Source organism: Bombina bombina, chromosome 2 (assembly GCF_027579735.1).
Source record: "Bombina bombina isolate aBomBom1 chromosome 2, aBomBom1.pri, whole genome shotgun sequence".
NCBI lineage: Eukaryota > Metazoa > Chordata > Amphibia > Anura > Bombinatoridae > Bombina > Bombina bombina.
In genome coordinates, this window is record NC_069500.1 from 778,034,314 (window position 1) to 778,059,545 (window position 25,232).

The 25,232-nt window shown below is 41.3% G+C and overlaps 1 protein-coding gene across 1 annotated transcript in view; it reads left to right on the top strand.

Annotated features, from left to right (window-relative positions):
- The window catches only part of MAST3 (microtubule associated serine/threonine kinase 3), a 308,309-nt gene that overhangs the window by 212,466 nt on the left and 70,611 nt on the right, over positions 1-25,232 (top strand). The window contains exons 16-17 of the mRNA XM_053702937.1: positions 10,037-10,138; positions 12,744-12,866. Of these exons, the coding sequence (XP_053558912.1) occupies positions 10,037-10,138; positions 12,744-12,866 (225 nt within the window). The remainder of the gene's footprint in view (positions 1-10,036; positions 10,139-12,743; positions 12,867-25,232) is intronic.

Below are 25,232 nucleotides of genomic sequence, written 5' to 3' on the forward strand. Positions count from 1 at the left end.
TGAGAGTGAGTGTTTGTGGGATAGTGAGGTGGGGAATTATCTGTGAAGGGAAAAAAAAAAAAAAAAAAAAAAAAAAAAAAGTGGGAAAGGAGGGAGGGGAGAACCCCTCAAGTGACCAGTGTCAAAAAAGAAAAAAAAACCAGTGATAAAGCCAGGGTTCACAAGCCCAGAGACCGGGGAAAAAAAAAAAAAAAAAAACACAAAAAAAAAAAAAAAAAAAAAAAAATACTTTTTTACTTATATTTACTCTTGTACTTACAAGAGGCGACAAGAGTAGCACCTCTTGGGAGTGTGGGGACTAAGTACTCTTAATTAAGGTGTAATGAATTTTACAGGTGAATACCTTTGCATCTTATTTAGAAAACTTATTTAAATTGTTGCCTTACAATTTCCACTTCTGTATCATGCCCCCATAAAAATGGCACTATGTAATAACTTTTCAAGTATATAACTGTCTTAAGATTATTCAACATGCAATGAACAACAAAACAAAAAAACAACAAAAAGAGGAAAAAAAAAAAAAAAAAAAAAAAAAAAAAGGGCTGTTGGTATAAGCTGTGTGCTGTCCTTTTAGTTGCAAGTTACCAATGCAGTATGCCTAATAGGGCATGCACACTTTACCCAGATCAGGTTAGTATGGAGCAGACTGTAGCATATTATTTATAGCAAGCTTACAACCGTGTTAATCAGCCTTATATTTCAAAAAAAAAAAAAAATGCTTTCTCTAAAGGCGTTAGTACATTGTTAACCATTACCAATGAGAATTAGTGCTTTCAACTCAAAATAGCTTTAGATTGATTACAAGCAATTCCTTTAGCTCTAGTTAATATGTCCAGGTATTCCCCAAAGCTTCAGGTGCTGTAAGAACAAAGTTTTAAGCCCCCAACATCTGCAGGTCCCTTCTTAGCAATAAGTACGTCCTGTCCGGTGTGCAGAAATAATAAAGCACAGCAATTAGGAGTAAGCTCTGTTAGTGTAGAACAGTTTTAGCAGGTTTGTTTAGGGTAAAGTCAAAATATAAGTTTAGTAGGCGTTAGGGTCTTGCTAAGGAAGCTATTGCAATAGTGATAGTAAGCAGTACTTATCTTTTAGTTCCTCGAGTTCTGTGCGGTGTGGTTGTGGTTTCTCAGGGTAATGCGATATCAGTGTCAATTACCCGCCTGTTTCACCGCTATTCAGGGCCAGGTCAGTAGCGGTACCTTATTTCTCCCCAGTATGGTGGCCGGCTCCTTGGAAAAGAGTGAGGGCTGCACAGGTAAGAAAAGTAGAGCAGCTCTTCACAGCAGCTTAACACAGATCCGGGATTACAGCCTTCCTTCAAGCTGCAGCCTTTGCTCCAGGGCGGTAAGCAGCTAGATCTCCGTCAGCCGGCCGTGCGTTACCTTGTCTCCGCCCTCTCTGCGCACACGCTCGCCAGCCCCTGACAGGTATGTGTACCGCACAGGGCCCAATTGGGAAGAAGGTGTTCTGTATCTCAGGGCGGTGAGGAAGCCGGTAGCTTGGCCAAAAAATTCCGGTGATGTCTCCTATGTTATTTTTAGGCTATCTACCCCCCTCACGCAGCACCGGTGGGAGGGGGGGACTGCCTCTTAATATCCTCTTCTGTGTGTGACCTCTTTGCGAGATGGGCTTCGCGAGGTTCACACCGTGTAGTGATCTGTGGTGCTAGGTTTCAACAGCACTGTGTGAGTTCCTCCAGTGATGTTTCTGCTGGTTGCGATACTATCCCCACGGCTGCTGGGGCACCTGGCGCGTGTTTCTACCGCCAAAGGTAACCTGCATGAAGGAGGTGAGCAGAGCTTGTGCAGCACAGCCTCATGCACTAGCTCCTCCTCCGGAACTCCCCTGCAGATGTAGTCTGGAACATATATTTTTAAATAACTTTTAATTCCACTTTGCTTCTATTATCGCATTTTCTTAATTCTCTTTCTTTATTGAAAGAGTAATGATGCACTGCTGGGAGCTAGCTGAACACAGTAGGCAAGCCAAAGACAATGCATTTATGTGCTGCCACCATTCAGCAGCTAGTTCCCAATAATGCATTGCTGCTTCTGAATCTATCTAGGTATGCTTTTCAACAAATTATACTAAGAGTACAAAAGTTGTTTAATACTACATGCTCTATCTGAATCATGTAAGTTTAATTTTGATTTTATGGTCCCTTTAAAACCACAGACCGTGAAAAATACCAAGGGAGAGAAATGGATTTTGCGAGTGACATCTAATTTAGCTAATTTTTAAGCTTTTTATATGAAAATTTAAATTACACAGCCATATAAAGTTCCTGTAAATAGGAGTTTTTGTAGTTCATACATAATTTGGAGTTAGATATGTCAGTATAATCCATTTTACAAAACATGGTATTCGCTCTGAATCCAAACACCGCCCCCACACTCCATTCAACGTTATTCACGCTGGGTGCTCTGTGCTACACTTTTACATCCCTCCAGGAACTATGCTCCTAACTTCCAGTGGCCAGGAAAGGGAAGCCTCACCAACGTCTCCAGCAAGATAAACCACAAAACAAAGAAAAATCCCTGCATTCAGAAAAAACAGGAGTAAATCCAAGGATATGGATACAAGCAAAAAAATACTTTATTCCCTCATATAATAACAGGTGCAAATAGCAACTAAAAAAACACCAGGAATACCGGTAGGTAAAAGTGAATGAAACTTCTCCTTTATTCTTCCAAGGTTTAAAACATGGCACACATGTTAAAAGCATGGCACAGACTAGTCTGACATGTTTCGACCCCAAATGGCCTTATTCATAGATGAATAAGGCCATTTGGGTCCAAAAGGCGTCCGACTAGTCTGTGCCTTGCTTTTTACATGTGTGCCATGTTTTAACCCTTGGAAGAATAAAGAGAAGTTTTGTTCACTTTTACCCACCGGTATTCCTGTTTTTTTTTTTTTTGTGTGCATGTTACGGCATAGAAGAGTGCCGTCCGTTTCTGGGAAAGTACAACTTCCAGGTTCCGGGTCTGTCCTGCAGCTGACAGCCAAGACCGGTGACACACCCCCAACAGATTTCATACACTGCCAGCAGAACAATAGGGGCAACAGGAGCCACTACGCACCTCATTGGCTGAGAGGTAGTCACATGTTCGGATGACTTCAGACGCCAACTAACAGGAGCGACGAGTGGGAGCAGCTGAGGTCACCGGAAATATGGTAATAGCCCACAACGGTACAAGCTGCCAAGAACCAGTTCTCCTACATACTGGGGCGAGAGGTGAGAAGGATCACATACCTACGGAACAAGATTGAGGAACGCACCAAATAGGAAGACAGTGGGTGTCACTGAGAGCGGTAAGGCAATAATTATCTTTCGAACTACATATGCTGGCAAATAGCAACTAGTCAAATGCATTTCGTCATCAGGGATGTAACTTCCTCAATGACTCTGAATCATTGAGGAAGTTACGTCACTGATGACGAACGTGTTTGATTAGTTGCTATTGCACCTGTTATTATATGAAGGAATAAAGTATTTTTTGCTTTTATCCATATCCTTGGATGTACTCCTGGTTTTTTTTTCCTGAGTGCAAGGATTTTCCTTTGTTTTGTAGATATGTAAGTAGATGCCTATTTAGAACAGTTTTATGTTTGGTCATGTAATTACACCATTTTATCTCAAAAAGGGTAAATTTAATAATTTAAACCATTTAACCACTGTGATCAAGGTGACTTAACAGGCCAGATTTTAATTTTTCCCTTTCTTTGGCTATTCAACAACATCCTTTAAATCTGAACTGTTACGGTTACTTAAACTGCAAATGACTGCTATAAACAACTGTCAGGATGTTATTTCTGCCATTTAAAAAGATACAGGTCTTTTAAAGGGACATGGAAGTCAATATTAAAATGTGTTATGGTTTCAAATATAATATTTAAAAACTAAATGTAGTTTTGATCTAAAGTTTTACTTGGAAAAAGTACTTTTCTCCTGTTAAGTGTAGTCAGTCCACGGGTCATCATTACTTCTGGGATATTAACTCCTCCCCAACAGGAAGTGCAAGAGGATCACCCAAGCAGAGCTGCTATATAGCTCCTCCCCTCTACGTCACACCCAGTCATTCTCTTGCACCCAACTAATAGATAGGATGTGTGAGAGGACTGTGGTGATTATACTTAGTTTTTATATCTTCAATCAAAAGTTTGTTATTTTAAAACAGCACCGGAGTGTGTTGTTCCTTCTCAGGTAGAATTTGAAGAAGAATCTACCTGAGTTTTTGGATGATTTTAGCCGGCGTAGCTAAGATTCATTTTGCTGTTCTCGGCCATTCTGAGGAGTGAGGTAAACTTCAGATCAGGGGACAGCGGGCAGGTTCACCTGCAAAGAGGTATGTTGCAGTATATTATTTTCTGAGGAATGGAATTGACTGAGAAAATACTGCCAATACCGATATAATGTAAGTTCAGCCTTACATGCAGTAGTAGCAACTGGTATCAGGCTGTTATGTATATATGTTTACACTTCAGTATTCTGGGGAATGGCACTTCACTGGGATAATACTATATGCATATAACTTTTAGCCTAACTTGCAGTGGGAACGTCTAGCAACAGGCTGTTTAATGACATTTCATGTTATTTGATTTTAAACGTTTTGCTGGAATGTTAAATCGTTTAATTATCTGAGGTACTGGGTGAAAAAATTGTTTTGGGCACTGTTTTTCCACTTGGCTGTCGTTTATTTTAATTTAAGACAGTTTACTGAACTTCCCTCACTGCTGTGTGTAAGGGGGAGGGGCCTATTTTGGCGCTTTTGCTACGCATCTGAAATTCAGTCACAAGTCTGTTTCTCTCCCTGCATGATCCGGATCGTCTCTACAGAGCTCAAGGGTCTTCAAAAATTATTTTGAGGGAGGTAATCACTCACAGCAGACCTGTGAGATTGTGCTTTGACTGTGATAAAAAAACGTTTATTTTGTACATTTTTTTCTGCTATTAAGGGTTAGTTATCCATTGCTAATGGGGGCAATCCTTTGCTAAATTTATGCCTTTACCGAGAAAAATTTGGTTTTTATAATTTCTCGGTTCATTGTTATTCAACTGTCATAGTTTTTTTCTGTGCTTCTTAAAGGCACAGTGCGTTTTTCATATTACTTGTAAATTGAGTTGAAAAGTATTTCCAAGCTTGCTAGTTTAATTGCTAGTTTGTTAAACATGTCTGACTCAGAGGAATATCTCTGTGCTATATGTGCAAAAGCCAAGGTGGAGCCCAATAGAAATTTATGTACTAATTGCATTGATGCTACTTTAAATAAAAGTCAATCTGTACAAATTGAACATCATTCACCAAACAACGAGGGGGAAGTTATGCCGACTAACTTGCCTCACGTGTCAGTACCTGCATCTCCCGCTCGGGAGGTGCGTGATATTGTAACGCCGAGTACTTCAGGGCGGCCATTACAAATCACACTACAGGACATGGCTAATGTTATGACTGAAGTTTTGTCTAAATTACCAGAACTTAGAGGTAAGCGAGATCACTCTGGGGTGAGAACAGAGTGCGCTGATAATATTAGGGCCATGTCAGATACTGCGTCACAATTTGCAGAACATGAGGACGGAGAGCTTCAATCTGCAGGTGACGGATCTGATCCAAATAGAGTGGATTCAGACATTTCAAATTTTAAGTTTAAACTAGAAAACCTCCGTGTACTGCTAGGGGAGTTATTAGCGGCTCTGAATGATTGTAACACCGTTGCAATCCCAGAGAAATTATGTAGGCTGGATAGATACTATGCAGTACCAGCGAGTACTGACGTATTTCCTATACCTAAGAGGCTTACAGAGATAATTACTAAGGAGTGGGATAGGCCCGGTGTACCCTTTTCCCCCCCTCCTGTATTTAGAAAAAATGTTTCCAATAGACGCCACCACACGGGATTTATGGCAGATGGTCCCTAAGGTGGAGGGAGCGGTTTCTACTCTGGCTAAGCGTACCACTATCCCGGTGGAGGATAGCTGTGCCTTTTCAGATCCAATGGATAAAAAATTAAAGGGTTACCTTAAGAAAATGTTTGTTCAACAAGGTTTTATATTGCAACCCCTTGCATGTATTGCGTCTGTCACGGCTGCGGCCGCATTTTGGTCCGAGTCTCTGGAAGAGACTCTTGACTCAATAACTATAGATGAGATTTCAAATAAGCTTAAAACCCTTAAGCTAGCTAATTCATTTATTTCAGATGCCGTAGTACATTTAACTAAACTTACGGCTAAGAATTCCGGATTCGCCATTCAGGCACGTAGAGCACTGTGGCTAAAATCCTGGTCAGCTGATGTTACTTCTAAATCTAAATTACTTAACATACCTTTCAAAGGGCAGACCTTATTCGGGCCCGGTTTGAAAGAAATTATCGCTGACATTACAGGAGGTAAAGGCCATGCCCTGCCTCAAGACAGAGCCAAACCTAGGGCTAGACAGTCTAATTTTCGTGCCTTTCGTAACTTCAAGGCAGGAGCAGCATCAACTTCCTCTGCACCAAAACAGGAAGGAGCTGTTGCTCGCTACAGACAAGGCTGGAAACCTAACCAGTCCTGTAACAAGGGCAAGCAGGCCAGAAAACCTGCTGCTGCCCCTAAGACAGCATGAATTGAGGGCCCCCGATCCGGGAACGGATCTAGTGGGGGGGCAGACTTTCTCTCTTCGCCCAGGCTTGGGCAAGAGATTTCCAGGATCCCTGGGCGTTAGAGATCATATCTCAGGGATATCTTCTGGACTTCAAAATCTCTCCCCCAAAAGGGAGATTTCATCTTTCAAGGTTGTCAACAAACCAAATAAAGAAAGAGGCGTTTCTACGCTGTGTACAAGATCTTTTGCTAATGGGAGTGATCCACCCGGTTCCGCGGTCGGAGCACGGACAGGGGTTTTACTCAAATCTGTTTGTGGTTCCCAAGAAAGAAGGAACCTTCAGACCAATCTTGGATTTAAAGATCTTAAACAAATTCCTAAGAGTTCCATCGTTCAAAATGGAAACTATTCGGACAATCTTACCTATGATCCAAAAGGGTCAGTACATGACCTCAGTGGATTTAAAGGACGCTTACCTTCACATACCGATTCACAAAGATCATTACCGGTATCTAAGGTTTGCCTTCCTAGACAGGCATTACCAGTTTGTAGCTCTTCCATTCGGATTGGCTACGGCTCCAAGAATCTTCACAAAGGTTCTGGGCGCTCTTCTGGCGGTACTAAGACCGCGAGGAATTTCGGTGGCTCCGTACCTAGACGACATTCTGATACAAGCGTCAAGCTTTCAAACTGCCAAGTCTCATACAGAGTTAGTACTGGCATTTCTAAGGTCGCATGGGTGGAAGGTGAACCAAGAGAAAAGTTCTCTCTTTCCACTCACAAGAGTTCCCTTCTTGGGGACTCTTATAGATTCTGTAGAAATGAAGATCTACCTGACAGAAGGCAGGTTAACAAAGCTTCAAAATGCTTGCCGTGTCCTTCATTCCATTCAACACCCGTCAGTGGCTCAATGCATGGAGGTAATCGGCTTAATGGTAGCGGCAATGGACATAGTACCCTTTGCACGCCTACATCTCAGACCGCTGCAATTGTGCATGCTAAGTCAGTGGAATGGGGATTACTCAGATTTGTCCCCTACTCTGAATCTGGATCAAGAGACCAGAAATTCTCTTCTATGGTGGCTTTCTCGGCCACATCTGTCCAGGGGGATGCCATTCAGCAGACCAGATTGGACAATTGTAACAACAGACGCCAGCCTACTAGGTTGGGGCGCTGTCTGGAATTCCCTGAAGGCTCAGGGATCATGGACTCAGGAGGAGAGTCTCCTTCCAATAAACATTCTGGAATTGAGAGCAGTTCTCAATGCCCTTCTGGCTTGGCCTCAGTTAACAACTCGGGGGTTCATCAGGTTTCAGTCGGACAACATCACGACTGTAGCTTACATCAACCATCAAGGAGGGACAAGAAGCTCCCTAGCGATGATGGAAGTATCAAAGATAATTCGCTGGGCAGAGTCTCACTCTTGCCACCTGTCAGCGATCCACATTCCTGGAGTGGAGAACTGGGAGGCGGATTTCCTAAGTCGTCAGACTTTTCATCCGGGGGTACTTCGACTTTGGGGCAAACCAGAGATAGATCTCATGGCGTCTCGCCAGAACGCCAAGCTTCCTTGTTACGGGTCCAGGTCCAGGGACCCGGGAGCGGTCCTGGTAGATGCTTTGACAGCACCTTGGACCTTCGGGATGGCCTATGTGTTTCCACCCTTCCCGATGCTTCCTCGATTGATTGCCAGGATCAAACAGGAGAGAGCATCGGTGATTCTAATAGCGCCTGCGTGGCCACGCAGGACCTGGTATGCAGATCTAGTGGACATGTCATCCTGTCCACCTTGGTCTCTGCCTCTGAGACAGGACCTTCTAATTCAGGGTCCTTTCAAACATCAAAATCTAATTTCTCTGAAGCTGACTGCTTGGAAATTGAACGCTTGATTTTATCAAAGCGTGGATTTTCGGAGTCAGTAATTGATACCTTAATACAGGCTAGGAAACCTGTTACCAGAAAGATTTACCATAAAATATGGCGTAAATACTTACATTGGTGCGAATCCAAGAGTTACTCATGGAGTAAGGTTAGGATTCCTAGGATATTGTCTTTTCTACAATAGGGTTTAGAAAAGAGTTTATCTGCTAGTTCCTTAAAGGGACAGATCTCAGCTCTGTCCATTCTTTTACACAAACGTCTGTCAGAAGTTCCAGACGTTCAGGCTTTTTGCCAGGCTTTGGCCAGGATTAAGCCTGTGTTTAAAACTGTTGCTCCACCATGGAGCTTAAATTTAGTTCTTAACGTTTTACAGGGTGTTCCGTTTGAACCCCTTCATTCCATTGATATTAAATTGTTATCTTGGAAAGTTCTGTTTTTAATGGCTATTTCCTCGGCTCGAAGAGTCTCTGAGTTATCGGCCTTACATTGTGATTCTCCTTATCTGATTTTTCATTCAGACAAGGTAGTTCTGCGTACTAAACCTGGGTTCTTACCTAAGGTAGTCACTAATAGGAATATCAATCAGGAGATTGTTGTCCCATCACTGTGTCCTAACCCTTCTTCAAAGAAGGAACGACTTCTACACAATCTGGATGTAGTTCGTGCCCTGAAATTTTATTTACAGGCAACTAAAAATTTTCGCCAAACTTCTTCCCTGTTTGTCGTTTATTCTGGACAGAGGAGAGGTCAAAAAGCTTCTGCTACCTCTCTCTCTTTTTGGCTTCGTAGCATAATACGTTTAGCCTATGAGACTGCTGGACAGCAGCCTCCTGAAAGAATTACAGCTCATTCTACTAGAGCTGTGGCTTCCACTTGGGCCTTTAAGAATGAGGCATCTGTTGAACAGATTTGCAAGGCTGCAACTTGGTCTTCTCTTCATACTTTTTCCAAATTTTACAAATTTGACACTTTTGCTTCTTCGGAGGCTGTTTTTGGGAGAAAGGTTCTTCAGGCAGTGGTCCCTTCCGTATAAAGATCCTGCCTGTCCCTCCCGTCATCCGTGTACTTTAGCTTTGGTATTGGTATCCCAGAAGTAATGATGACCCGTGGACTGACTACACTTAACAGGAGAAAACATAATTTATGCTTACCTGATAAATTCCTTTCTCCTGTAGTGTAGTCAGTCCACGGCCCGCCCTGTTTTTTATGGCAGGTCTAAATTTTTAAATTATACTCCAGTCACCACTGCACCCTATAGTTTCTCCTTTCTCGTTTGGTTCTCGGTCGAATGACTGGGTGTGACGTAGAGGGGAGGAGCTATATAGCAGCTCTGCTTGGGTGATCCTCTTGCACTTCCTGTTGGGGAGGAGTTAATATCCCAGAAGTAATGATGACCCGTGGACTGACTACACTACAGGAGAAAGGAATTTATCAGGTAAGCATAAATTGTTTTTTTCCCAATGTCTCTAATTTTAGTCTCATTCTTCCCCCTTGTTTTATCTTTCTATATCTGTACATTTTAGACTGCGTTAAATGTTTATCAAGAAAGTGTTAATCATGTATTGTATTTTCAGATGATATTATCTGGCCAGGAGGAGAGGAAGCGCTTTCTTCTGATACTCAGGATCTTATCACCCGACTGCTCAGACAGAACCCCCTGGAGCGTCTTGGAACAGGTTAGTGTGAAACCTGTGTTTGTGGCTAAATAATATCAAGGGATGTTGTAGACTAACGTTTTTAACATTTAAAAAATGTAAAAGTTTTTTTGAAAAATACATGGTCTTACCCTAAGGAAACCAACATTTTCTGGTCAGGCTTTTAGAGCAGTGTCATCTTCACCAATAGAACTCTGGTATTTATTCTTAATGGCAAGTGAGCATTACATGCATTACACGGCTAATACTGTAGTATTAGGTTTCATTTCAATTTAAATATCTTTTTACTGAATAAAAAAATTGGTACATTTTAAATGTTCCTTTTTCATATGAATGACAGAAACGGATTTGAGTGCAAAGTTGAGGCAACCTATTGTTTGCAGGATTTATTATTTATTTATTATTATTATTATTATTATTATGATTGCAGGATATACAATTGAGTTAAAAAAAACAACAAATAATGAACTGATAACTGAGGTCATGATATTTGATTGCAACAAAACAATAAGTAAACATTAAATAGAATAAACATACTAGCAAAATAATAAGAAAAATCTAACAAAAGGATTTATAACCATTCTGATATCCAGCAGTTTTCAGTTCATTTTACATTATTGTAATTTGATATAGGTGTCAGAATGAGTAGATAAATCAAATGTACAGTACAAACACATCAAAGCACTATATTGTAATTTGCATTAGGCTGTAAAGAGGTAAGTATATAAGCAGAGTATTATGGTCTGTAAGGAAATGAATGCTGTGCAAATTATAAATACAGATTCTGTTTTTTTTTTCTACCTGGATGATAACATTTAAAGGAACAATGTACTGTAAAATGTTCTTCCCTTTAAAGGGACAGTCTATTATAGAATTGTTATTTTTTTTAAATATAGATAATCCCTTTATTACACATTCCTTAGTTTTGCACAGCCAACATTGTTATATTAATATACTTTTTACCTCTGTGATACCTTGTATCTAAGCATCTTCTGACCCCCCCCCCCCCCCCAAATCACATGACTATTTATTTAGTATCTATTGACTTGCATTTAGTACTGTGTTGTGCTAACTCTAAAATAACTTCCTGGGCGTGAGCACAATGTTATCTATATGACTCACATGAACTAGCTCTCCCCTGTTGTGAAAAGTTAATAAAAAGCATGTGATATGAGGCTGTCTTTAGTGGCTTAGAAACGGGCAGAAATTTAGAGGTTTAAAGGTTATAAAGTATATTAATATAACAATGTTAGCTGTACAAAGCTGGGGAATGGGTAGTAAAGGTGTTATCGATCTTATTAAACAATAACAATTTTTGTGTAGACTGATCCTTAAATGTGCTCCTAATGATCCACTTTGCCTTCTGGAGCGTATAAAATAGTTTACAATTCGCTCCCTCACCTTTTTGTCATTTGAAATAGCTGTTTTTGCCTTATGAAACACCTATACTGAAAAATTCAACATTGCAGTAATGGATATAGAAAAGCTATGTAAACAAGAGCCAGCAGAATACATTCCACTTAGAGGGAGGTGGGAGAGACTATTAAAATGTATTTTTTGAATTGTTCTCTCTAAGCATTTTGTTATGTGTATACCGGCAGAGAATACGGTAAGGAAGTCTTTGTGTGCATATAGAGTGATAAGATAAGGAGATGTACTGTCCCTGCAAGCTTATCTGATTTGAATGGTTTCAGAGAGCAACTATTTTTATATATGAAAAAAACTAAAGATGTATTTTTGCCAAAAATTTTATACTCTGCAGCTGGTGTAACTAGTCATTGGGAACATATTGAAGTGAAACACATTTTACAATACACTGTCTCTTTTAATGTTAACAAATATTTAAGAACTATATGTGTTCCTGGAGTTGTCCATCATTAATGTATATGTTTCTACAAACCTTCTTAATCTTTAAACTAGATTATCCACTTTGTCACCGGTGCATAAATAGATAATTTTTTGCATACAAATATACTTATTGTTCTCCCTGGGAACTATTTAATGGGTCCACTACCCGGTTGATTTTACGGACCACCTGGCTATAATGTAAGCTAGTATTAAGCTAAGATAACCGTATGTTTTTTGTGTGAACATAACTTGATTTAAAGGACTATTAAACACAGTAGAATAGTATAATCAATAAATGCATAATACAAAGTCAATGGATTTCAAATGATCAGTAAATAAAATTCTGACAAATGTCTGTTACATTTTCTTTCTAATGCATCATGCGACAGCCATCAGTCAATCACAAAATGCATATATGTATATGCTGTAAATCTTTCACATGCTCAGTAAGAGCTGGTGCCTCAAAAAGTGTGCATATAAAAAGACTGTGCACATTTAGATAATGAATGTTAATTGGAAAGTTGTTTAAAATTGTGTTCTCTATCTTAATCATGAACGTTTTATTTTGACTAGCCTGACCCTTTAATGATCATTTATGCAACAATTATTTTGTGCTTTGGATAGGTTAAGTAACATTTATTAATACGAGAGAATGTTATAATATGGGAAAGTATTACACTGCTCTCACCCAGCGACTTTATAGTGCTACCCAGCTGTGGAGAACACTGCAGCATTACCCAGTCTGCCTCTTCTCACCCACTTGTGTTTTTCTGTACAGGAGGCGCTCATGAGGTGAAGCAGCACCTGTTCTTCTTCTCGCTAGACTGGAACGGACTCCTCAGGCAGAAGGCAGAGTTTGTTCCTCAGCTGGAAGCAGAAGATGATACCAGTTATTTTGACAGTAAGACAAGAATGAAACACATACTAGTTTTTCTATGTAACTGCCAGTACCTAAGATGTTCACCAATAGTAAGGGGGGGGGGTAGGGTTAAAGAGCATTTGGGGGGGATCAGGGAGGTTGGAGCATTGAGGAGGGATCACTACACTGCAGAAAAACACTCATTTAAAAAAAAAAAGCTGTAAACTGCATACTGGCAGACTCTGTCAGTACCTAAGATGGTGGTGACCAATGAGGGAGGGAAGAGAGCTTTTTGGGGGGATCAGAATAGGGATCAAAGTGGGGGAGTTGTCATGTGGGAGGGTATTCTCTAATCTGCATCAAAAATTAACTTTGCAACTGATTAATCCCTTTACTACCAGGAATTTCAAGTAAGGTGCGCAGCTGTGCATTTAGTGGCATTCTAATTGCCAAAAAGAAATAGCAAAGCCATGCATGTCTGCTATTTCTGAACAAAGGGGATCACAGAGAAGCTTTTACAACCATTAGCCTTATGACTGCAGTAGTTATGTGTAAATAATTTCAGTGAGAAACCTAATTTCTCTTGTTAAGTGTAGTCAGTCCACGGGTCATCCATTACTTATGGGATTATATCTCTTCCCCAACAGGAAGTTGCAAGAGGATCACCCAAGCAGAGCTGCTATATAGCTCCTCCCCTCACATGTCATATCCAGTCATTCTCTTGCAACCTAACTAAAGATAGGTCGTTGTGAGAGGTCTGTGGTGTTTTTAAACTTAGTTTATTTCTTCAATCAAAAGTTTGTTATTTTAAATGGCACCGGAGTGTGCTGTTTGTTTCTCAGGCAGCATTAGAAGAAGAATCTGCCTGCGTTTTCTATGATCTTAGCAGACGTAACTAAGATCCACTGGCTGTTCTCGCACATTCTGAGGAGTGAGGTAACTTCAGAAAAGGGGAATAGCATGCAGGGCCCCCCTGCAAACGAGGTATGTGCAGTAAATTATTTTTCTAAGCAATGGAATTGACTGAGAAAATACTGCTGATACCAATGTAATGTAAGTTCAGCCTTAAATGCAGTGGTAGCGACTGGTATTAGGCTGATGAGTGTGTGTACACTGAAGTATTTTTCTAGGGAATGGAATTTGACTCAGAAAATACTGTTAATACTGAAGTAATGTATGAGCCTTAACTGCAGTAACAGCGACTGGTAGCAGGCTTATTAATAACACTTCATAACTTTTAAAATGTATGTTCAAAACGTTTACTGGCATGTTAATCGTTTTTTGTGAGGTACTTGGTGATAAAACTTATTGAGGCATGATTTTTACCACATGGCTAACTTTTGTTTCTGCATAGAAACAGTTAACTGAGCTTCCCCACTGTTGTAATATGAGTGGGAGGGGCCTATTTTAGCGCTTTTTTGCGCAGTAAAATTTCAGTCACAATCTTCCTACTTCATCCTCCATGATCCAGGACGTCTCTAGAGAGCTCAGGGGTCTTCAAAATTCATTTTGAGGGAGGTAATCAGTCACAGCAGACCTGTGACAGTGTGTTTGACTGTGATAAAAACGTTAATTATTAAATTGTTATCCGTTTTTGGGTATTAAGGGGTTAATCATCCATTTGCTACTGGGTGCAATCCTTTGCTAACTTAATACATTTACTGTGAAAATTTGGTTGCTATAACTAATTTGGTTCATTGTTATTTCAACTGTGACAGCTTTTTGTGCTTCTTAAAGGCACAGTAGTGTTTTTTATATTGCTTGTAAATTTATTTGAAAAGTATTTTCCAAGCTTGCTAGTCTCATTGCTAGTCTGTTTAACCATGTCTGACACAGATGAATCTGTTTGTTCACTATGTATGAAGGCCAATGTGGAGCCCCATAGAAATGTGTGTACTAAATGCATTGATATAACTTTAAATAAAAGTCAGTCTTTACATGTAAAGAAATTATCACCAGACAACAAGGGGGAAGTTATGCCGATTAACTCTCCTCACGTGTCAGTACCCTCGCCTCCCGCTCAGGAGGTGCATGATTTTGTGGCGCCAAGTACATCAGGGAGGCCCTTACAAATCACTTTGCAAGACATGGCTACTGTTATGACAGAAGTATTATCTAAATTGCCAGAATTAAGAGGCAAGCGTGATAGCTCTGGGTTAAGGACAGAGCGCGCTGATGAGGTGAGAGCCATGTCCGATACTGCGTCACAATTTGCAGAACATGAAGACGGAGAGCTTCATTCTATGGGTGACGGATCTGATCCAGGGAGACTGGATTCAGAGATTTCTAATTTTAAATTTAAGCTTGAGAACCTCCGCATATTGCTAGGGGAGGTATTAGCGGCTCTAAATGATTGTAACACGGTTGCAATTCCAGAAAAATTATGTAGGTTGGATAGATACTATGCGGTACCGGTGTGTACTGACGTGTTTCCTATACCTAAAAGGCTTACAGAGATTATTAGCAAGGAGTGGGATAGACCCGGTGTGCCTTTTTCCCCTCCTCCCATATTTAGGAAAATGTTTCCTATAGACGCCACCACACGAGACTTATGGCAGACGGTCCCTAAGGTGGAGGGAGCAGTTTCTACTTTAGCTAAGCGTACCACTATCCCGGTGGAGGATGATAGCTGTGCCTTTTCAGATCCAATGGATAAAAAATTAGAAGGTTACCTTAAGAAAATGTTTGTTCAACAAGGTTTTATCTTACAGCCCCTTGCATGCATTGCGCCTGTCACTGCTGCGGCGGTATTCTGGTTTGAGTCTCTGGAAGAGGCCATTCGCACAGCTCCATTGGATGAAATTATGAACAAGCTTAAAGCACTTAAGCTAGCTAACGCATTTGTTTCTGATGCCGTCGTACATTTAACCAAACTTACGGCTAAGAACTCCGGATTCGCCATCCAAGCGCGCAGAGCGCTATGGCTTAAATCCTGGTCAGCTGACATGACTTCTAAATCTAAATTGCTTAATATTCCTTTCAAAGGGCAGACCTTATTCGGGCCCGGCTTGAAAGAAATTTTCGCTGACATTACGAGAGGTAAGGGCCATGCTCTGCCTCAGGACCGGGCCAAATCAAAGGCCAAACAGTCTAATTTTCGTGCCTTTCGTAACCTCAAGGCAGGAGCAGCATCAACTTCCTCCGCTCCAAAACAGGAAGGAGCTGTTGCTCGTTACAGACAGGGCTGGAAAACTAACCAGTCCTGGAACAAGGGCAAGCAGGTCAGAAAACCTGCTGCTGCCCCTAAGACAGCATGAAGAGAGGGCCCCCTATCCGGAAACGGATCTAGTGGGGGGCAGACTTTCTCTCTTCGCCCAGGCTTGGGCAAGAGATGTCCAGGATCCCTGGGCATTGGAGATCATATCTCAGGGATATCTTCTGGACTTCAAAGCTTCTCCTCCACAAGGGAGATTTTATCTTTCAAGGTTATCAGCAAACCAAATAAAGAAAGAGGCGTTTCTACGCTGTGTACAAGACCTCTTACTAATGGGGGTGATCCACCCAGTTCCGCGGACGGAACACGGGCAAGGATTCTATTCAAATCTGTTTGTGGTTGCCAAGAAAGAGGGAACCTTCAGACCAATCTTGGACTTAAAAATCCTAAACAAGTTCCTAAGAGTTCCATCATTCAAAATGGAAACTATTCGAACCATCCTACCCATGATCCAAGAGGGTCAGTACATGACCACAGTGGACTTAAAGGATGCCTACCTTCACATACCGATTCACAAGGATCATTATCGGTACCTAAGATTTGCCTTCCTAGACAGGCATTACCAGTTTGTAGCTCTTCCCTTCGGGTTAGCTACGGCTCCAAGAATCTTTACAAAGGTTCTGGGCTCACTTCTGGCGGTACTAAGACCGCGAGGCATAGCGGTGGCTCCGTACCTAGACGACATTCTGATACAAGCGTCAAGTTTTCAAACTGCCAAGTCTCATACAGAGATAGTTCTGGCATTTCTGAGGTCGCATGGGTGGAAGGTGAACGGTATTACCTCTCACAAGGGTTCCCTTCCTAGGGACTCTTATAGATTCTGTAGAGATGAAAATTTACCTGACGGAGGCCAGGTTATCAAAACTTCTAAATGCTTGCCGTGCCCTTCATTTCATTCCACACCCGTCAGTAGCTCAGTGCATGGAAGTAATTGGCTTAATGGTAGCAGCAAAGGACTAAGTACCATTTGCGCGCCTGCATCTCAGACCGCTGCAATTGTGCATGCTAAGTCAGTGGAATGGGGATTACTCAGATTTGTCCCCTCTACTAAATCTGGATCAAGAGACCAGAGATTCTCTTCTATGGTGGCTTTCTCGGCCCCACCTGTCCAAGGGGATGACCTTTCGCAGGCCAGATTGGACGATTGTAACAACAGACGCCAGCCTTCTAGGTTGGGGCCCATTCTGGAATTCCCTGAAGGCTCAGGGATCATGGGCTCAGGAGGAGAAACTCCTCCCAATCAATATTCTGGAGTTAAGAGCAATATTCAATGCTCTTCTAGCTTGGCCTCAGTTAGCAACTCTGAGGTTCATCAGATTTCAGTCGGACAACATCACGACTGTGGCTTACATCAACCATCAAGGGGGAAACAGGAGTTCCCTAGCGATGTTGGAAGTCTCAAAGATAATTCGCTGGGCAGAGTCTCACTCTTGCCACCTGTCAGCGATCTACATCCCAGGCGTGGAGAACTGGGAGGCGGATTTTCTAAGTCGCCAGACTTTTCATCCGGGGGAGTGGGAACTTCATCCGGAGGTCTTCGCCCAACTGATTCATCGTTGGGGCAAACCAGATCTGGATCTCATGGCGTCTCGCCAGAACGCCAAGCTTCCTTGTTACGGATCCAGGTCCAGGGACCCGGGAGCGGTGCTGATAGATGCTCTGACAGCCCCTTGGGTCTTCAACATGGCTTATGTGTTTCCACCATTTCCGATGCTTCCTCGACTGATTGCCAAGATCAAACAGGAGAGAGCATCGGTGATTCTGATAGCGCCTGCATGGCCACGCAGGACCTGGTATGCAGACCTAGTGGACATGTCGTCCTGTCCACCATGGTCTCTGCCTCTGAGGCAGGACCTTCTAATTCAGGGTCCTTTCAACCATCCAAATCTAATTTCTCTGAGGCTGACTGCATGGAGATTGAACGCTTGATTCTGTCATGTTCTGTCTCAGGATATCATGTGAGAGCCTCATTGTCTGGAACAGTTGCTTTAAAGGAAGATTAGTAGAAGCCATACTGATTGAAAATGAAAACAAATTTATTTAAACAACAGAATACTTTGTTTAAGCAAATACTTGCAGAATATTTAAATATGCTACTCAGGTATGTTAAGACCACATACAGCAGGAGTGAAAATAAACAAACAAAGTAAGCAGAGATGCAGATTCAAAAAGGAAAGTCTTTCTCCTACTAATTGCTGAGTACAGGATTTGCACAAGGCAGGATACAAACTTGCAAACTGGTAACAGGTTTAAAGGTAAAGTCTCTCTCCTTGTAATTGCTGAGTGCAGGAATTGCACAATGCAGGAAACAACTTGCAAACTGGTAACAGGTTTAAAGGTAAAGTCTCTCTCCTTGTAATTGCTGAGTGCAGGAATTGCACAATGCAGGAAACAACTTGCAAACTGGTAACAGGTTTAAAGGTAAAGTCTCTCCTTGTAATTGCTGAGTGCAGGAATTGCACAATGCAGGAAACAACTTGCAAACTGGTAACAGGTTTAAAGGTAAAGTCTCTCTCCTTGTAATTGCTGAAGGCAGGAAACAAACTTGCAAACTGGTAACAGGTTTAAAGGTAAAGGCTTTGCCCTGGTAATACCTTGTAAACAGGTGCAAAGGAAATCTTTCTCCTGGCAATGGCCAAGTGCAGGAATTGCATAAAGCAGGAAACAAACTTGAAGATTGGTAACAGGTTTAAAGGTAAAGGCTTTCTCCTGGTAATACCTTGTAAACAGGTGCAAAGGAAATCTTTCTCCAAAGAAGTACAGGAAACAGGTTCTGACTTGACAAAACAGATCCAATGTGAAGACAAAAATGCAGACTAAAAGCCATCCTTAAATAGGGAGGTTTTGCACAGGGTTGGTTCTGATTAATTCCAGAATTGAGAACACCTGTGTGTTGCACAGGTGTAATAACAAGTAAGGCAAATAGTTATTTATCAGATCTTTTAAGATCCATGCTATTGCTAGAACTGGCTGTGGCTCAACATGTAAGCAAACAGAAATAGCAACCACAGAGTCACAGGTTCAAATCCCCACACAGCCCCTCTTAGCAGAATGCCTCCCAGACCTTTTCTTTTTCTTTTTCGTCTGGAGGCTTGGTTCATGACAGATTCTATCAAAGCGTGGCTTCTCGGAGTCGGTTATTGATACCTTAATACAGGCTAGGAAACCTGTTACCAGAAGAATTTACCATAAGATATGGCGTAAATATTTATATTGGTGCGAATCCAAGAGTTACTCATTGGAGTAAGGTTAGGATTCCTAGGATATTGTCTTTTCTACAAGAGGGTTTAGAAAAGGGCTTATCCGCTAGTTCGTTAAAGGGGCAGATTTCTGCTCTGTCTATTCTTCTACACAAGCGTCTGGCAGAAGTTCCAGACGTTCAGGCTTTTTGTCAGGCTTTGGCTAGGATTAAGCCTGTGTTTAAGACTGTTGCTCCGCCGTGGAGCTTAAACTTAGTTCTTAACGTTCTGCAAGGCGTTCCATTTGAACCCCTTCATTCCATTGATATCAAGCTGTTATCTGCCTTACATTGTGATTCTCCTTATCTGATTTTTCATTCAGACAAGGTAGTTCTGCGTACTAAACCTGGGTTCTTACCTAAGGTAGTTTCTAACACAAATATCAATCAAGAGATTGTTGTTCCATCATTGTGTCCTAACCCTTCTTCAAAGCAGGAACGACTTTTACATAATCTGGACGTAGTCCGTGCCCTGAAGTTCTATTTGCAGGCAACTAAAGATTTTCGTCAAACTTCTTCCCTGTTTGTCGTTTACTCTGGACAGAAGAGAGGTCAAAAGGCTTCGGCTACCTCTCTCTCCTTTTGGCTTCGTAGCATAATACGTTTAGCCTATGAGACTGCTGGACAGCAGCCTCCTGAAAGAATTACAGCTCATTCTACTAGAGCTGTGGCTTCCACCTGGGCCTTTAAAAATGAGGCCTCTGTTGAACAGATTTGCAAGGCTGCAACTTGGTCTTCACTTTACACTTTTTCAAAATTTTACAAATTTGACACTTTTGCTTCTTCGGAGGCTATTTTGGGGAGAAAGGTGCTTCAGGAAGTGGTTCCTTCGGTTTAAGTTCCTGCCTTGTCCCTCCCTTCATCCGTGTACTTTAGCTTTGGTATTGGTATCCCATAAGTAATGGATGATCCGTGGACTGAATACACTTAACAAGAGAAAACATAATTTATGCTTACCTGATAAATTTATTTCTCTTGTAGTGTGTTCAGTCCACGGCCCGCCCTGTCCTTTTAAGGCAGATCTAAATTTTAATAAAACTCCAGTCACCACTGCACCCTATGGTTTCTCCTTTCTCGTCTTGTTTCGGTCGAATGACTGGATATGACATGTGAGGGGAGGAGCTATATAGCAGCTCTGCTGTGGGTGATCCTCTTGCAACTTCCTGTTGGGGAAGAGATATAATCCCATAAGTAATGGATGACCCGTGGACTGAACACACTACAAGAGAAATAAATTTATCAGGTAAGCATAAATTATGTTTTTTTGTATATGATTGTATTTGGCGGCCAAAAAGTGGCATCAGAAATAGAAAAATGGGCCTAGATCAATATCTTGGGTTGTCTACTTTTTAAAAATGTGTGTGTATATATCATTATTATTTTTTCCATAGGTAAATTAAAAAAAAATCAAAAACTTTATTTATTTTAAAATATTTTGGCCGAGTTTTTCTCTGAAATTTTGGGTAAGGAAGGGGTTAAAGGGACAGTAAAATCAAAATTAAAATGTCACGATTCCAATAGAACATGTGATTTTTAACAGTTTTCCAATTTATTTCTATTATCACATTTGCTTTGTTCTCATGGTGTCCCTTGTTAAAAAACAAAAACAAAACATACCTAGATAGACTCAATAGCAGCGATGTACTACGGGGAGCTAGCTGCTATATGGTGGCTGCATAATATTTTCCCTTTGTCATTAGCTCACCCAGTGTACTCAGAAGGCTCCCAGGAGTGCATTGCTACTCTGGAGCTAACTTTTTTCAACAATGGATACCAAAAGAATGAAGCAAATGTAATAGAATTAAATTTGGAAGTTGTTTAAAATTTGTACGCTCTTTCTGAATCATGAAAGTATAATTTTGACTTTACTGTCTGTTTAAATGTTGATAGGATCCTTGATTTCTTGCCTATCTCGTGTATAAACTGAAAGAGAAAACCAAAGGAAATAAATGAAGCATACTTCCCCCTTCCTACTTATATCTCACCTCTCCTTGTTACCAGTTACATTTCTACATATGTATAGCTTAGTATAGGAAGTATAGCTTTTCCCCTCCCTAAAATGTTTTTATTTTAGTTTGTTTTTTTTATTGCAAGTGAAGGGAATTGTGACCACTTTGCTGTACAGCATATTACTACTATGGTCTAGCTACTCCTGATACCACCCAGGCTGGCTGGGGCCATATCATACTCAGCCATTTGTGCCATTCTATTTACATGAGTTTCATCTCTATTCCTTGGGAAATATAACTGGCTCACTTTCAGGGACTTCCTATTTGGCTACCCACACACACAGCAGCATGGGCCTCCCATAATCAGGCACTCACTGCACTAAGGAAGAGTTATTACGTTACTTGGGCATCAGCAAATCACTATTCTAAATTATCAAAGCATAGCACTAGTTGTTACATTTCTCTGCAATACTTTAGCACATACATTTAGATAAAGTGTAGAGATGTTAAATTAACCTGCAGGTAAAAAATAACAACCTGTAATGGTGAAATAAAATTACAGGCAGGAAAATCAGATTCCTAGAAAAATTACCCATAGCCCATAATGTCTAAAATCCTGTAATCCTTACTTAGTGCAGTAGGAAAATTCTGGTTTTGGCACTCAGTCTAGAATTCTCAGCATTCCTGTCAACATAAGGGAGCAGATATTTTTTACAGCATTTTGTGATCCTTTCTTCGCTTCTGAAAACTGTCATACTTCGGCAAGGCATAAAGGTACAATTTTGCAGACTGACTGAGGGTCCCAGTACACATTTCATGCTTATCGTGGAGTTTGCGGTTAGAAGGCACTTAATTAGTCTTAAGGCTTGCAAGGTAAAAGGTGACGGATTTGTGGTTTCCTCAGAAGGTTAAAAAATTCCCCTTGTCTGCCTATGGTCCTCTCCCTCTTATGCTGCTTTTGACTTTTTAAAATCGTATTGCAATATGAAAGCTGTTTCTCTTTACTTGGTAGTTCTTTCTTTACTTCAGGCAGATTTAGGAGATGTGACTTTATATGTAGAACTTTAGTGCCTGCACCACACTAATCCTTAACATATATTTTCTTCTACTAGATATGACGAGTCCACGGATTCATCCTTACTTGTGGGATATTATCCTCCTGCTAACAGCAAGTGGCAAAGAGCACCACAGCAGAGCTGTCTATATAGCTCCTCCCTTGACTCCACCCCCAGTCATTCTCTTTGCCTATACTAAGTAATAGAAAGAGGTAAAGTGAAAGAGGTGATAAAATGATAGTTTTTATTTTCTTCAAGCAAGACTTTTTTTATTTTAAATGCTACCGGTGAGTGCTATTTTCCTCAGGCAGCAAATGGAAGAAGATTTCTGCCTGGAGGTTGATGATCTTAGCAGTGGTTACTAAGATCCAGAGGAGTTGCCACAGAATGGCTGAGGAGTACTTGAGAAGCTTCAGTGTGGGGAACGGTCTTCATGCTACAAGCATTGAGATATGTTCAGTCATTTTTTTCTGAAGAGACTGGGGTATTTCAGAACCGGCTGACATAGTTCCCATGAGGGAAGGGGTAAGCAGTAATCCTACAGGCAATGAAGGGATGTTACTGGGACCCTGTTATATTATGGGCTATAATTTAAAAGACACTGGTTGCATAATGTTTGTGTGCAAACGATTTATGTGCAGGGGCAAATAACGTGTTTTTTTCTTCTGATCTAACGTTTGTGTGTTTGATGGCACTGGAGGTTTTCACATGGCTGACAAATTGTACTCGGTATATGAATGTTTTTTTTCTCACTAGGCTGAGACATCGTGTATGATGGGCGGGGCCTAATTTTGCGCCTTAGATGCACAGTTGTATTTCACATAGAGGCAGCAAGCTCCAGCTCCGGTGGGCCTCAACTGAAGAGATAGCCTTATCAAAGTGAGAGTGTAGTTCTCAGACCCCAGAGGGCAGGTAGGCGCCACAGCAGAGCTGTGGCGAGGTGCAGGGGGTTGATAGTTTATTTGCATAACGTTTTTTTTGGCGGGTAACGTTTTTTGATAACAGAGGGTTAATAGTCCCTTACTTGTGGTGCAATCTTAGGCTGCCAGATTAGACACATATATGAAAAAATTGTGAGTGTTATAACCTTTTAAGGCAGTTTTGGAAAAATTGTATGCTTTTTTCTCTTAAAGACGCAGTACCGTTTTTCAGATTGTTTTTTTTTTTTTTCTTTAAAAAAAGTTTTTTCAAGTCTTTTTGTGGTTATTACTAGCCTGTTCAACATGTCTGACATTGAGGAAAGTCAATGCTCTATGTGTTTAGAAGCCATGGTGGAACCCCCACTTAAAATGTGTCCCTCATGTACTGAAAGGGCCTTACATTGCAAAGACCATATTTTAGCTGATAAAAGTATGTCTCAGGATGATTCTCAGTCTGAAGAGAATCAGGTTATGCCATCTACTTCTCCCCATGTGTCACAACCTTTAACGCCCGCTCAAGCGACGCCAAGTACTTCTAGTTCGTCTAATTCTTTTACCCTGCAGTATATGGCTGCAGTAATGTCTACCACCCTTACAGAGGTGTTGTCTAAACTGCCAGGTTTACAGGGTAAGCGCAGTAGGTCAGGTATTAGAGTAAATTCTGAGCCCTCCGACGCTTTATTGGCCATCTCCGATGTACCATCACAGTGTTTTGATTTGGGGGTGGGGGATTTACTGTCTGAGTTAGAGCTTTCAGACTCAGGATAGATGTTCCCTCTAACAGACTCAGATGTGACGGCCTTTAAGTTTAAGCTTGAACACCTCCGCTTGTTACTCAGGGAGGTTTTAGCGACTCTTGATGATTGTGACTCTATTGTAATACCACCAGAGAAATTGTGTAAAATGGATAAATATCTAGAGGTTCCTACTTACACTAATGTTTTTCAAGTCCCTAGAAGGATTTCGGACATTGTTACTAAGGAATAGGATAGACCAGGCATTCCGTTCTCTCCCCCTCCTACTTTTAAGAAAATGTTTCCCATATCTGACACCATTAGGGATTCCTGACAGACGGTCCCTAAGGTGGAGGGAGCTATTTCTACCCTAGCTAAGCGTACAACTATACCTATTGAGGACAGTTGTGCTTTCAAAGATCCTATGGATAAAAAATTAGAGGGTCTGTTAAAGAAATTGTTTATTCATAAGGGTTTTCTTCTACAACCTATAGCGTGCATTGTTCCAGTAACTACTGCGGCAGCTTTTTGGTTTGAGGCTCTAGAGGAGTCTCTTAAGGTTGAGACCCCATTAGATGATATTTTGGATAGAATTAAGGCTCTCAAGCTAGCTAATTCTTTCATTACCGATGCCGCTTTTCAAATGGCGAAATTGGCGGCAAAAAAATGCAGGTTTTGCCATTTTAGCGCGTAGAGCGTTATGGCTTAAGTCTTGGTCTGCTGATGTGTCATCAAAATCTAAGCTTTTAGCTATTCCTTTTAAAGGTAAGACCCTATTCGGGCCTGAACTAAAGGAGATTATTTCCGACATTATTGGAGGTAAAGGTCATGCCCTTCCTTGGGACAAGACGGTTAAAATGAGGGCTAAACAAAATAATTTTCGTTCCTTTCGAAATTTTAAAGGTGGACCCTCTACTTCCTCCTCCGCCACAAAGCAGGAGGGGAACTTTGCTTAATCCAAGTCAGTCTGGAGACCTAACCAGACCTGGAATAAAGGTAAACAGGCCAAGAAGCCCGCTGCTGCTACCAAGACAGCATGAAGGGGCAGCCCCCGATCCGGGACCGGATCTAGTAGGGGGCAGACTTTCTCTCTTCGTTAAGGCTTGGGCAAGGGACGTTCAGGATCCCTGGGCATTAGAAATCGTGACCCAGGGGTATCGACTAGAGTTCAAGGATTTATTCCCAAGGGACCAGACAAAAAGAGAGGCGTTCTTACGCCGTGTAGAAGACCTATATACTATGGGTGTAATCTGCCCAGTTCCAAAACTGGGGCAGGGGTTTTACTCAAATCTGTTTGT